Below are 12,614 nucleotides of genomic sequence, written 5' to 3' on the forward strand. Positions count from 1 at the left end.
CGATCAAAGCCACTTCACCGAAGAGACATTCTCTGAACCCGATCCCGACTACGCCACTACACCAGCCCGTTTTCCTTTGAAAACCGTTGTGGTGTAGATAGTCGAATACAAACAAGCTCTTCTTGAACATACACGGAATTGCGAAAACTTGTGTGAGACATTAACAACTAGCCCATCATGTCCGCGTCGCCCACCCAACCCGCCAACTCGGCCAAGCGCCCCCTCGAGGAGACCTCGTCCCCTTCGCGTAGCAACGACCAGCCCGACGCGAAGCGCCCAGCCTTGGACAAAATACTGAAGAGTGATGAGGAGGTTGAGATGGCGCAGCCACTCGACGCAACTACCATCCCATCCACGGACGTGAACGGTGCCGACAAGACCAACGGCGCTGATACAAAGTCTGAGGCTGGCGACGAAGGCGCCGAAGGTTCCGAGACGAAGCCTATCCAGAGCTCCGTTGCCGGCTCCGTTCCCGCGACCTCCACGCCCTCGGCAAGTCACGATGAGAGAGATTGGATTCACATTCGCGCTGTCATTTCCAGCCCGGAAGCTGCCACCGTCATTGGAAAGGGTGGAGAAAATGTGTCAAACATTCGCAAGATGTCGGGTGCCAAGTGCACCGTTAGCGATTACCAAAAGGGGGCCGTTGAGCGCATCTTAACCGTTAGCGGCGTTGTCGATGCTGCTGCAAAGGTTTGTAACTGAATCGCTCTTGCCCAGAGGGGTCGTAGCTAACCCAGTCGAATAGGCCTTCGGTCTCATCATTCGGACTCTCAACAATGAGCCTCTTGCCGAGCCATCCAGTGCCCAGTCAAAGACGTACCCTCTGCGCCTGCTCATCCCTCACATCTTGATCGGTTCCATCATCGGAAAGGGCGGCGCTCGTATCCGCGAGATCCAGGAGGCTTCCGGTGCAAGGCTTAACGCGTCCGACTCCTGCCTGCCTCTGTCGACCGAGCGCTCGCTGGTGGTTATGGGTGTTGCTGACGCGGTTCACATCGCTACGTACTACGTCGGCAGCACCCTGCTAGAGCAGCTGAATGACCGGTTCGGTGGACCTGCTGCCTCCGCATATGCGACAAGGAGTGGTGGCCCCGCTGGCGTTGTCCCTGGCGGCATGCAAGTTGTCCCATACAGCCCGCAGCCAACCACTGGCAACTACGGTAACCGCGATAACTACAACCGCAGACACGACGCTCGCGCCCAACATCACGGCCTGCCAGCTGCTCCGTACGGCGCGCAGCCCTACCCTCACCAGGCAGCCCAGCCCAACCCGGCCATGCCCATTCACTACGGTGCGGCGCAGGCTGGCGGCTATGGCGCCGCTGCTCCTATGCAACCCCACGCAGGTGCTGCCATGCCTCAACCTCACGGCGCTCACCCAGCTCAGCCCGTTCACGGAGGAGCCATGCCAGGCGCGCCTTTGACCCAGCAGATCTATATCCCTAATGATATGGTTGGAGCCATCATCGGAAAGGGCGGGCAAAAGATCAACGAAATACGCCAGATCAGCGGTAGTGTGATTAAGATCAACGAGCCGCAAGACAACAGCAACGAACGCCTGGTCACAATCACGGGCACAGAGGAGTGCAACAGGATGGCGCTTTACATGCTCTACTCTCGTCTTGGTAAGCAGATTGAGGCCAAGGTCAGCAGGGTCGAGCAAAGTGCTAACAAGTACAACAGAATCGGAAAAACACCGGATCTAGCGTTGACGACGTTCATGACTTTACTGACTATCAAATTTTAGTTCGGCAAACCAAAATTTCGGGCGGAATGGCACAGTTTCTTTTCTTTCGCGAAACATCATCGCCGTGTTTGGGGGATATCGGATTGGTCTCTAGCGACATCTACGCCGTGAGACCCCGGCTACATCTGGAAAGGGGGACTGGTCTCGATCAGCTTCGGCAGATCAAAGGTGCTTTTAGAGGAGGTACTACTTTTAATAGTGCACTACTCTCTTTTACTTCATCCATTCTCCAGCACATCTTGACTTCCTGCCCACTCTCATCACTATCACCGTCGCGCGCCCCATCGGTCGCCGCCTTGTTCGGCCCTGCTTGTCGTCCTATCACCCTCACTCACACAGCCCTGACGGTTATGACAGCCTTGACCCCTAGAATATCGTGACCCGTTCCCCAACATCGTCCTGATCAACTCTACCACATACATTCGTGCACTCTGCCCTACTACATTCTCTCTACCTGCCGTATGACACGCGCGCATATCTCGTCTGGTTGAGGAGCAGATCAATTCTTTTCCTTGCCCGCGCCTTGGCGCAGGAGACGAGGTCACCGTGGACACTGATAGTTTGGCCTCGTGAGAATGAGATTGCTAATCGATTCCCAATAGGCATCGGACGAAGGCGGCAGTGACGAAGTTTGTTGGCTGGGGCTGAGACGCATCCACAACTCGGAATTCATGAGATGGACGTAGGAGACGGTAAGTGTTGACATTCAATTTGCACGTGCTGATGACGCGCAGCAATCCTGCCTCGGATCAGAAGTAAGCCGCACAAGTTTGCACACAGGATATCGTGTTGATAGACGGTGGTTGGGGCACAAAAGTATATTACACATCTCGTCTCATCGTAATCCCATCATAAAGGTACAGTACGTAATCGTAGTCATCCCATCCTCGTAGCTTTCTTCTTCCAAGGAACAAACTTTCACATGGAACTAGCATTCAGTATATTCGGTCGTCAGATTTGCTTCAGATTTACGTGATACTGTTCATCGTCAGTCGGTGATGCAGGCAAGTAAAAAGATATCGATGGCCTCGACAACAACATACCATGGAAATGTCCTTGCGGCCTGATCTCAGCAAGTGAATGTTATCGGATATGGCTGTAAACAAACTCAGTCAGCTTTCTTGCTAGAGCCTACGTGGGACAACCCCCCTCAGCAGGGGGTTAATGTTGACCAAACTTACGTCCAGCCTTGGCTTTGGCGTCGAGGTGAGCCTGCTTACTATCCCATCCCAACAAGAGCGTCACAGCAGGGCCCTTCTCCCCGTCCCCGCCTCCGGAGGTGGCGTCCACGGCAAGGGGCGTCGAGATCTCGCCGTACGCGTGCCCGTGATACCCGGCGACGCTCGCCCGCCCCTCCACCAACGCTTTGGCAAACACGGCCGTCTGGCCCGCGAAGTCGGGTTCTACGCCGTACGCTACAAAGACCTCTGTGCACGGCGCGCGGAGGACAACGGACGGCGGGTCCTGGTTCGCGGAGAGAAGGGGGACCTTGTAGAAGACGGGCGAGGAGGCGGCGACGACGGCTTTGAGGGAGGCGAACCAGGGCATGTAGGCCTCGGACGAGGCAAAGGCGGAGAAGGCGTCCGGGGAGGCCCACTCGATGACCAGGACTGTTTTGGATGGGTCCTCGAGCTGGGTGCCCGTGTAGAGGGCGTTTACGCCGGGGACGGATTTGAGGGTCGAGGTTACGTCGGACCAGGCTGCGGGCGGTTGGGAGGGGGGCGAGGTGTTGTGGTTTTTGAAGGTGAAGGTTATGAATTCTGTAACTGGGGCGGAGGAGGCCATTGTTTGTGATCCGGTTGACTTTGGAGAATGTAGAATGGTTGGGATGATTGATGGAGGTGGAAGAGGGGTGAGGTGCGTGAGATAGTTGTGTGAGATAGGTATCAGGTCCTCGAAGACACTTCGGATATGTAAGTGTTTCCCCGGGGTTGGGTTGGACTTTATATCTTGGACAGTTATGATGCTATTCACGACTTTGGGTTTCCTGCAATCAACAAGTGATTGACTTCGTCATGTAGTACGAGCACCTTCTACAAGGTTCTACGTTCGAGGCGGGACGTTGCACTTCCATCCGGACGCATCGGGATGTATCGGTCACGTGGTGTGGTGCGGTTCTACTCCGCACCGCAGGGCGAAGCTTCTGGTGACACAAGTCTCTAGGTTTGCGAATGTCGCAAGCCACATTGCGGCATGTCTTCTGCCGGTTCCTCAAGCCCGGTAGGTGTGCATGTTCTCTACCATGGGGTTAATACCTAGGAGCCGGGAAAGACAGGCCCACGGGCTTTGATCGGATTGCTGAAGAAAAAGAGCGGGAGTTGAAATGACGGACGGGACAGCCATACATCGGGCTCCGCACCAGTAGAGGCCGGCCGGATCCACTCCCGCTCGCTCCAGTTCCACGGAACCTCCGCCCAGCGACGGCGGCGATGAAGTTCGGGCGCGTGGCCAACCTAGATGATCCTGAGCGGCACTTGCTCCCATGTGCATTCTTCGTGCAGATGATGACATCAAAACATGCGAATGGAAAAAAACACCCCAAATCTGATCATAGCTTGACGCTAGTAATAGCGCACCTTCTTGTGGGCAGGGCATTCCAACGGTTGAGACCCGGCTCAGAAGTTGTCTGGCCTTGAAACCACGAAAGGGTGAGGCACAGGAATGCCACCATTCCGACGATTGCTTCTCCTCATCGGCAGTGGGCTGGCTGGCTTGCGCTTTCCTCACATGGGGGTGGGAGAAAGTGCCGTGCTTGCCCAGGCGCGCCCAGGTTTGCCGAATGCCCTCTTTCGGGCATCGCAAGTTGACTTAGGGCTGAGGTGAAATCAATAAAAGGCTTTTTGGTGTGGCTTTTGATGTCGCAACCAGTTTCTTAACCTGCAGGAAGCTTACAAGGTTGACTCGTGTTGACCACGATGCTACACCCTTCCTCACCGTCACTCGGTAGTCACTGAATGACAAGCAACGTTGTGCGAGAGCCCCAGCATCGTGGCACCACTACACGCATGCGAAGCTTGCTCGCTAGCACCGCCTGCATTGTCGCGGGAAAAGAACGACAGGCAGTCCTTGACCACACTAACTGGAATGCAAAAAGGCGGTCTTGTGACACCAGATCTCGCAGTGAGCGCTATCGCTGTGCCACTTGACTGCACGTAGCCGAAAAACCAGTGGTCCGTCCTCGGCCGTATTCGAGCTGCTAGGCACGCTGACTGCATCGTAGAGTTGCAGAGAAAAAGCAACCTCGTCAACGGCTGTCGAGCGTGCTACAAGAACCACAACCTAGCATGCGTTTTCAAGGTCTGGGTGTCTTTGAAAATGGCCTCAGTTAGATATGTGCGAGCTCACCTATGCAGAGACTATTTCTGTCGCTGTCGGATTTGCTGCCATTGGCCCATGACGTCGCTTGAATGTAGTGGCAGGTCAAGGGGCTTCTCAGCTTCAGATGTCCTGCCAGTCAATGCCTCCATGACTTGGGTTCCACGGTTTGCGACTCGTTGTGGATGGGTCTTGCTTGCTGGGTCGTTAGCTAATTGACTATGGGTAATAGAGTTTGGTGTTGAAACTCTGACAAGGGACGCAAGCGATGGGGACCTTGCTGACGGCCGACCCGATGCGTCGGACGAGTCGTTCCTTGGGTCCAAAATTGGGTTGTGGCAGTGGTGAATGCAGAACATCGGATTATGCAGAGACGGGGCGGAAGACTGCAAGCTGGAAGTCATTGCGAGGGCTGAGGTTCGTAATTGAGCCATCATATGAGATGTCTTCGAAGAGATGGTGTTTTCGCAAAGCTACGAGATAGCCGAGTTCAACTTCACAGCGCCCATCGGCTTCTGTCCGAGGTCCAGATTGGAGCAGCTGGTTTAATGTGGAGGCCGTTGGGTTAACCATTGCGCGAAGCTGAGGCCCAGTCCGCCCCTCCGTGCTGCATTCAAGCTGCCCCAGGTCCACGATGTCCTCACATTCCGCAAACAAGGGTGTGAGTCGTCATCGGCGTGGAAATGGATATATCTCCAGACTCCAAGTGGCAGGGGTTGAAAAGCAATTGCCAGCGGGGAGACTGTCTGGTGTTCCGTGATTGCGACATCTCACATCCAGAGTTGGATGCTTCGTCAAGTAATTGATTTGGTTGGATCCGCTTCATCTGTGATGTGAATTAACTCGCAAGGCCAATTCAAGGTGGCAACGGATTTCCAGCTGCAAAATGGATCAATCGGACACATTACTGATTCGAATTTTCTCGCTGGATTGTGAGCGTGTATGCTCTCGCTTGGCAGCTAGTGTCGCTCCTTCGTGTGGTTCTGGAAGGGCCGAGGACACAAAAGATCTTTTTGTGCATGATGTATCGTCACTTCGGGCCCTCGGGGGGGGGATCTCCAACGTCTCTTCCCCTGGTTGACCACTGGAGTATGAAGCACAGACTAGAGGATGCGGCATGGCAAATTTAAGTGGCCGCTTTGACGCCAGGCCGATGGTAGTCCGCCACCTAGCACTGCGGTGAAAAGGAGACGGATGAGAGACGGACTGGTGCCAGGTGGATGGCATAGGTGTCAGCGAAAGCTGAGGGATGGAGAGTTGGCGGCAGCGGCTGGTGCCAAGTCAGGCGGTCCCATGAACCGTTTCCTCGTTCCTTGCAGTGGCCGTGTCTGCTCCTGTCGGTACGTACCAACGAAGAGATGTGACTGAGCAATCAGTAGTGTCTATTTCGAGATCCCCGTTAAGGTAATTAATTAGCTTAAACGCTCTCTCGTTAGTAGATGGAACACGCTGTAGCAGACCGTCGCATCATCTGAGCCATGTGTGGGCTCATCGGGAGCGAGACACCACCAACAATGACCGCTGGAAATTGGATAATAATGAGTATTCATGTCAGCGTAGCAGGTTTGTTGACCACACCCGTACGGATAGATGGCCGGGGAAATTCCCTCGAGGGGCGAGACCGCCAGAGCATAGAGGTATGTGGGTAAAGCTAACTAACTACCTTGTGAGGGTCGATTTAGCGGTTGGAACTGCTGGCCGCAACCCCGTCTTGGTTCCTGACTTCTTCCAGTTGTCTCCAGGCTTTGGTTGGAGGTCAAGTCAACAATGCTGCTCCGCCTCGAAGCGTCTCTTCCTCGATGTACCTTGGCTAGCACGCCATGCCCGAAACTTGGCTCTTGTTGGCGGCCTAGGCTAGGCTGGCCTCGTGCGTGAAGTGGTACTCGAGGCTTGATGTTTGTTTCCAAGTTTCCAGAGCTTACACCGTGCTTCGTACACTAGGTTCCGCCCTATCCCGGCTGTTGGGAAACGTAGCCATTCCGTTTCGAGGCCTCGCGTGAGATGGGTGAGTATCCGTAACATGGGGGGCATTTCGAAATGGATGCGAGCAAGAGTTGCAAGACGAAGCGAATTCGAAGTTGCCGAAAGCTTTGGTTGCCTTGGAGGTGGTACTGTTGCCTTGAGGCGAACCACTGCACTAAAAAAAAAAAAAAAAAAAAAGGTGTCCGCCTGCAAATGGGAGCAGCTTCGGAAGCAAGTGGGTTGCGGGAGATCTCGACGTCTCGTCACCCCCTGGAATGGGACGAGTGGGTTACCTGGGAGCCTGCGAGGTGCTGCGCTGGCCGCTTCATTGGGTGAAATCGCGGTCCACTGAGCAGGAAGCGGAAATCGCGTTGGCTCAGCCCTGTTCGGTTGTGATCTGTTCCTTGCACTGAGTGGGAAAGTTACTTTGCAATTGGGAGAGTATCCGCGCCGCATTGTGGCACCCAGTGGCACTCTTCTTGCAGAAGATGCCAATAGTGTAATGCCGTCAGGCTGCAGCTCCACGAATTGTCGGTGGGAACCTTTACTGCGTAGAAATCTACGTACGCGCTTCAATTCACGCCGCGGTCAAATAAATGGAGCGTTACCTGACCTTGGGTTAGAAATGGAAAGAACTGAGGTCGGCTGGTTGGGCGGTCCTTCGAGTCCTCAGGTGCAGGTACGTACCTGTCTTACATGAGAATGGAGGAAGTTGCAGTCGGGAAGGAGGTGCCTGCCTCTAGGCCCTAGGTACCTGCGCCAGGGAAATTCAATGGCCCACACCCCCTGGCTTAGATGATTCCACCCAATCAGAACGGGGTAATCTCGTCTTTAATTTCCACACCCATGTCTGCGCTGTCGGCGGCGCAGTTGACAATTGCGACGATGGCATGCACAACTTCACCAGACGGCGGGAACATTGCGCCCAACTTTGCTGGGCTTCCCCCTTCTGTGCCTTACTTCGTCACAGCCTGTGCCTGTGCCTCTCCAGGTTTTCGCTCCCTCCCAATGTGATGCCCATGAGGCCATCGTGTGTACCTTGCCTAATTGGGTCAGGATGTCCCCGACTCACCCCTCTTTCTGTCTACACCCGTAGAACCTGGTATTTTCGCTGAATGTCAATGTCAATGGGACCCCCCAGACCATGGAAGAGAGGAGGAAGGAAGCCATGGGCCATTGCCTTGCACCCCCTTGCCGCGCGCCCGGAGCACTCACGGTTCACCTCACCACCCTCACCCTCGGGGTGCAGTACTAGCAGGGGTCATGCTCACCTCACCTCCTCTTCTTTTCCTATCCCTCCTGTCGTCGTCTGCTCTTTCCTTCTCTTTCCTCTTTCCCTCCTTACCCTCAACCCAAGTCCCAGTCACTTTACCCCGTGCCGTTGTGCGTCTCATCATCTGGCTTCAGCCTGACACTCTTTTAAATATAGTCATTCATTAACCCGTCGCAAAGACACCTCACTCTCCCTTTTTCCAAAACCAACCTTCTCACTTTCTAACTTCCAGTCGCTCGTTCCTGGACCTTTTAAGTCTTTTTTATTTTAGACCTAACTTCTAATCAACACCTCTCCAACACTCAAGCGACCTTGTCGACTCAATCATCAAAATGCAGTTCAAGATCTCCGCCGCTGCCTTCCTGGCCTTCGCTGCCTCCGCCCTGGCCCAGAACGCCAACTTCGACCCCGTCACGAAGCCCACTCCCAACGAGAAGATCAACGCCGGTACCTCCTACACCATCGAGTGGACTGCCCCCGATGCCTTCAAGGACGTCACCGTCTCCATCAGCCTGATCGGTGGTGCTACCCAGAACACCCAGATTCCTCTTCAGGACATTGCCTGTAAGTATACAAGTCACCTGGCTGTCTGGGACGTGATGGAGATATCTACCATCCTCCCGGTAGCCAATTCGCGATGAGATCAGGAAGGAGAACTAACACGCTCTCAGCCGGCATCCCCAACTCTGCTGGAAAGTACACCTGGACCATCCCCAGCACTCTCGGCAAGGACGCCTTCTACGGCCTGGTCGTCAAGTCTGAGTCCAACCCCACCGTCGACTTCCAGTACTCCAACCCCTTCCACATCATTGCTGGCGAGGGCTCTGCCTCCGGCACCACCACCGTTGTCTCCTCCTCGCCCACCGCTACCGTCACCCTGTCCGCTGCCAGCGTTTCGGTCACTCCTACCGCCTCTGCTTCTGCCTCGGCTTCCGCCTCTGTCACCAAGTCTGAGAGCGTCATCGTAAACTCCACCGCCGCTCTTTCCACCACCGCTGTCCCGACCCCCGCTACCCTGAGCGCTCCTGCCTCCACCATCACCAGCGTCACCCGCCCTGCTACTAACAGCACTGGCACCGCTACCCGCTCTGCTATTGCCACCGTTACTGGTGTTGCTGCTGGTGCCCAGGCTACTGCTGGTGTCTTCGCTGTGCTCGGTGGTCTCGCCGTTGCTGCCCTTCTCTAAGCAACCTCCGTTGCAGCATCTACTCGGATTCACTACATCTGTTAAAACTGCATTGAGCTTGGTTTTGGGTTTCAACGTGCATATTTGGTCATGAATGGATAAAAAGACGGGTGACACGGCTTCAAGGCTAATGAACTCGGGCATTCCGTATCACTACTGCCTTGAGGAATGGGTTCCTCCGCACATGGCGTTTTCCTGTGTTTTCGATACCAGTGTCCCCGTGGACGTGGGTGATCACGAGGGACGGGTTGATACCTTTCTAGCTGATAATGTGAGAGAGAACGATTAAGTCTGTTTCTAAAGAAAAAGAAAACAATTTTTTACAATGCTTTGAGTCTTCTTGCCAACGGTTCAACTGAATTCTGTGACATGTCGATCACATTGGGGTAATGCTGAGATGCCGATCAGATAACCTTGCAGCTGCCATGGGACGGCCGCAGCTTGTCTGACGTGAACAGGTGGGATTTTCAGGCACAACTGCGCTCCCTACCACGCCTAGGTCCCAGCATACTGTCTCGGCGGGCTGACTTCTTGTGTTGACCACAGGTGGCAAGGGTCTGCAACCACAACAGCGATCCTGCAGCTTGGTACCGACAATTCTACACCGTGAAGCTAGGTAACAGTTTCCTGTTGTGTTGTTATTCATTCTTGAAATGACCCCTTCCGATTCAATTTCAGCAATGACGTCTTTGTTCGTTCTTCCACGATGCCTATTGTTCAGGCAATTTACAAAGGCCGCCGATCAAAAACCCACAAAGCAAGCCTCCGGCCGTCAACGGCTACGATTTCCCGGGCCCGGTCGGACTCGGGTTCAGGAAGGTGGCGGTCGGGGTCTGGCTCTAGCGGCCAACGACAAACGAACGCCAAATTTTCAAAGCCCCCTCTGTTGCTTCCCCACAGCAATCTTCAATAATCTTCAATAACAACATGAGAACAGCGGCCAGCTCGCGCCAAGACAGGGTTTTGTGTGTGTGTTGTTTTTTCCTTCCCTACACAGGGAGTACGGAGTAGTTCGAGAATCAGAATAAGAAACCTGACACGAACTGGCTCATGACTCGGCCGGTTTAGATTGCAACTCCAGTTTTTCTGGAGACGGTTGGAAACTCTGTAAGAAGTCCGGCGGTCCGGGATCAGACTTGTTGAAACCTTTCCAGGAGTACTCCGTTTGCTGCGTGCGAGGTATCCGTATGCAGCAGTTCTTGCTTTTTTCCTTCTTCTTTTCTCCTTGGGCGCTTTCGGTGCCGCCCGAACTCGCCATTCTATGATTCTTCAATCTATCCTGACGGCCCTTGTTTCGGATTTTGTCACTACCCCCTCAGATACCGGTACGGCAGCATCTCTGCTCTCTTGGGAGCGGCCACTCCGGCGGTTCCGGATTTACCTGCAGCTATGGTAAAGACTGGTTGAGAGTCCCTAATCACCAGGTATTCTCGATAATAAACTGCAGTCAGAAGACAAAAGAGCTCGGATTCATCACGGGTATCCAATACGACTACGGAAAAAGCGGCGCTGATGTGGGAATTTACCCTCAATATAAAGGAAATCAAAAGAGTGCGACTGCATCTGCGTCTGCGTGTGCAATGTATTATACTTTCGGCTTCCTCATCTCGGGAGGAACGTTGTGGGAGTATGCGTGGCCTTCCGGCGCGGCAGTACCGACTACCGCAACCCCCTCCCACGGTGACATCGTTGCCCAGGCTAAACGGTTCTTTCACGCACGCCAGCAATACCGTCTCACTTTGCTGAATGGCGGGGAAACCATTTATTTCTCCCAGTTCCTTGGAGGGTTTGACCTTGTTTGAAAGCTGCGAGTGCGGTATTGCGGTCGTATATTGAAGAACTGGTTAATGCCCGTTGAGTCGGTCGTATCAGCTGACACTCCGTCCAGCTGAGAGTCAGGCAGAGGGAAACATTCTCCCTGGATATCCGGGTCCGGGGCGCTGAGTGTATGGGCAGTGGGTAGGCGCGCGTCTGCCCCTTGAGCACGCGAGAAACGCACTCCCCGTCCGTTCCAATCATGTCTGCCACGGTCCTGAACCCGTCCTGCTTGCGTGACACACATTCTTTGACGGTGCGTGTCCAGGGGGGCCTAGGGGAATCATCTCAAACTTGACTAGAACTCGGCCGTGGTTTGTGGCGAGAGCTAGATTCTTGCGAAATTCTTGCAATGGGAAGGGTTCACTTAGATCTGCTAAAGCCCACGGATCATGTCTGGGTCGTGCTGATGGAGTACTTCCGTGGATGGTATGAACTCCTTGAAACGAAGCATGAGCATAGCATCACTTTGTTCGTTCCACTGCCATGCTTGTGCTGGGAGACGCGGCTGCGCGTACGAAGGAGGGTGTGCTCTTGATGGGTGGATGTTTAGGAAGTTCATTCATCTTGAGAGTATCTTTCTCAATCCATTCGCAAAATCGCGATTACATATGCCAGGCTGAAGGTCTAACTTACATGCTAAACTTGTTCGTGCTGGAGCGTTCTTATAGTAGTGTCTTCGGCAACTCTCAACGTGTTTTCAAAGGTCGGCCTAGAATATCTGACCAGGTTGCTACAAGTATCTGCTTGAAACTCGAATTCATGCCCATGTGTCTCGTCGTCGTCGGTCTTCTCAGAGTGTATACTAACACATCATCAACGGGAAGATACTCATATCCTCCAGGCAGTCAAGGGCGACCCTGTTCAGTATTGGCGCTTGGTACAGAGACTTATAGGATTGTACAAGCCCCCGTTCGTCTGTGCCGAAACACAAGCAGAACTCGGTTCCAAGCTCTTATATAGCTAAGTCCCTAAGGTCGTGTACGCTATCAGTATCACTTGCGAGGTCTGGCAACTCCGCCATCTCCCTCCTTTCCCAATAATTACCAGGGCGCGAAATCTTAATACCAACGATGGTAGTGCACTGAGGCTGAGAGAGTACTGAGTGTCGACTTGCCTGATTCAACTTGATACATACGGAGCCACTCCTGGTGAATCTGCTGTGATGAGATCGGACCTTCTAGTCATAAGTTCACACCCTCTGTATGCAGAATATATAGAGCGTTTGTGAGTCTATCTCATATGTATTCAACGATGTTGCTTTCAATTTCAAGAAGCAGACAATCTCATCGGCTTCAGCATGTGAAACCCGG

At 53.8% G+C, this 12,614-nt stretch overlaps 3 protein-coding genes across 3 annotated transcripts; 2 read left to right on the forward strand and 1 right to left on the reverse strand.

The window, feature by feature from the left end:
- Positions 1 to 177: 177 nt before the first annotated feature.
- Positions 178 to 1,750, forward strand: CTAM01_00201 (KH domain-containing protein; the record flags this gene model as incomplete). The annotated part of the gene is made up of 2 exons (XM_060516255.1): positions 178 to 693; positions 749 to 1,750. 2 exons carry the CDS (start codon positions 178 to 180, stop codon positions 1,748 to 1,750), a joined length of 1,518 nt encoding a protein of 505 aa, XP_060388881.1.
- A 951-nt stretch (positions 1,751 to 2,701) lies between these two features.
- On the reverse strand, positions 2,702 to 3,535 carry CTAM01_00202 (uncharacterized protein; the record flags this gene model as incomplete). Its single annotated transcript, XM_060516256.1, has 3 exons — positions 2,702 to 2,728; positions 2,794 to 2,846; positions 2,932 to 3,535. The coding sequence occupies 3 exons, from the start codon at positions 3,533 to 3,535 to the stop codon at positions 2,702 to 2,704; spliced, it is 684 nt and encodes a 227-aa protein (XP_060388882.1).
- A 5,097-nt stretch (positions 3,536 to 8,632) lies between these two features.
- On the forward strand, positions 8,633 to 9,486 carry CTAM01_00203 (uncharacterized protein; the record flags this gene model as incomplete). Its single annotated transcript, XM_060516257.1, has 2 exons — positions 8,633 to 8,864; positions 8,972 to 9,486. The coding sequence occupies 2 exons, from the start codon at positions 8,633 to 8,635 to the stop codon at positions 9,484 to 9,486; spliced, it is 747 nt and encodes a 248-aa protein (XP_060388883.1).
- Between the last annotated feature and the right edge of the window lie 3,128 nt (positions 9,487 to 12,614).

The sequence above is a fragment of the Colletotrichum tamarilloi genome, assembly GCF_030869305.1.
Source record: "Colletotrichum tamarilloi strain Tom-12 chromosome Unknown Scaffold_1.1, whole genome shotgun sequence".
Taxonomy (NCBI): Eukaryota; Fungi; Ascomycota; class Sordariomycetes; order Glomerellales; family Glomerellaceae; genus Colletotrichum; species Colletotrichum tamarilloi.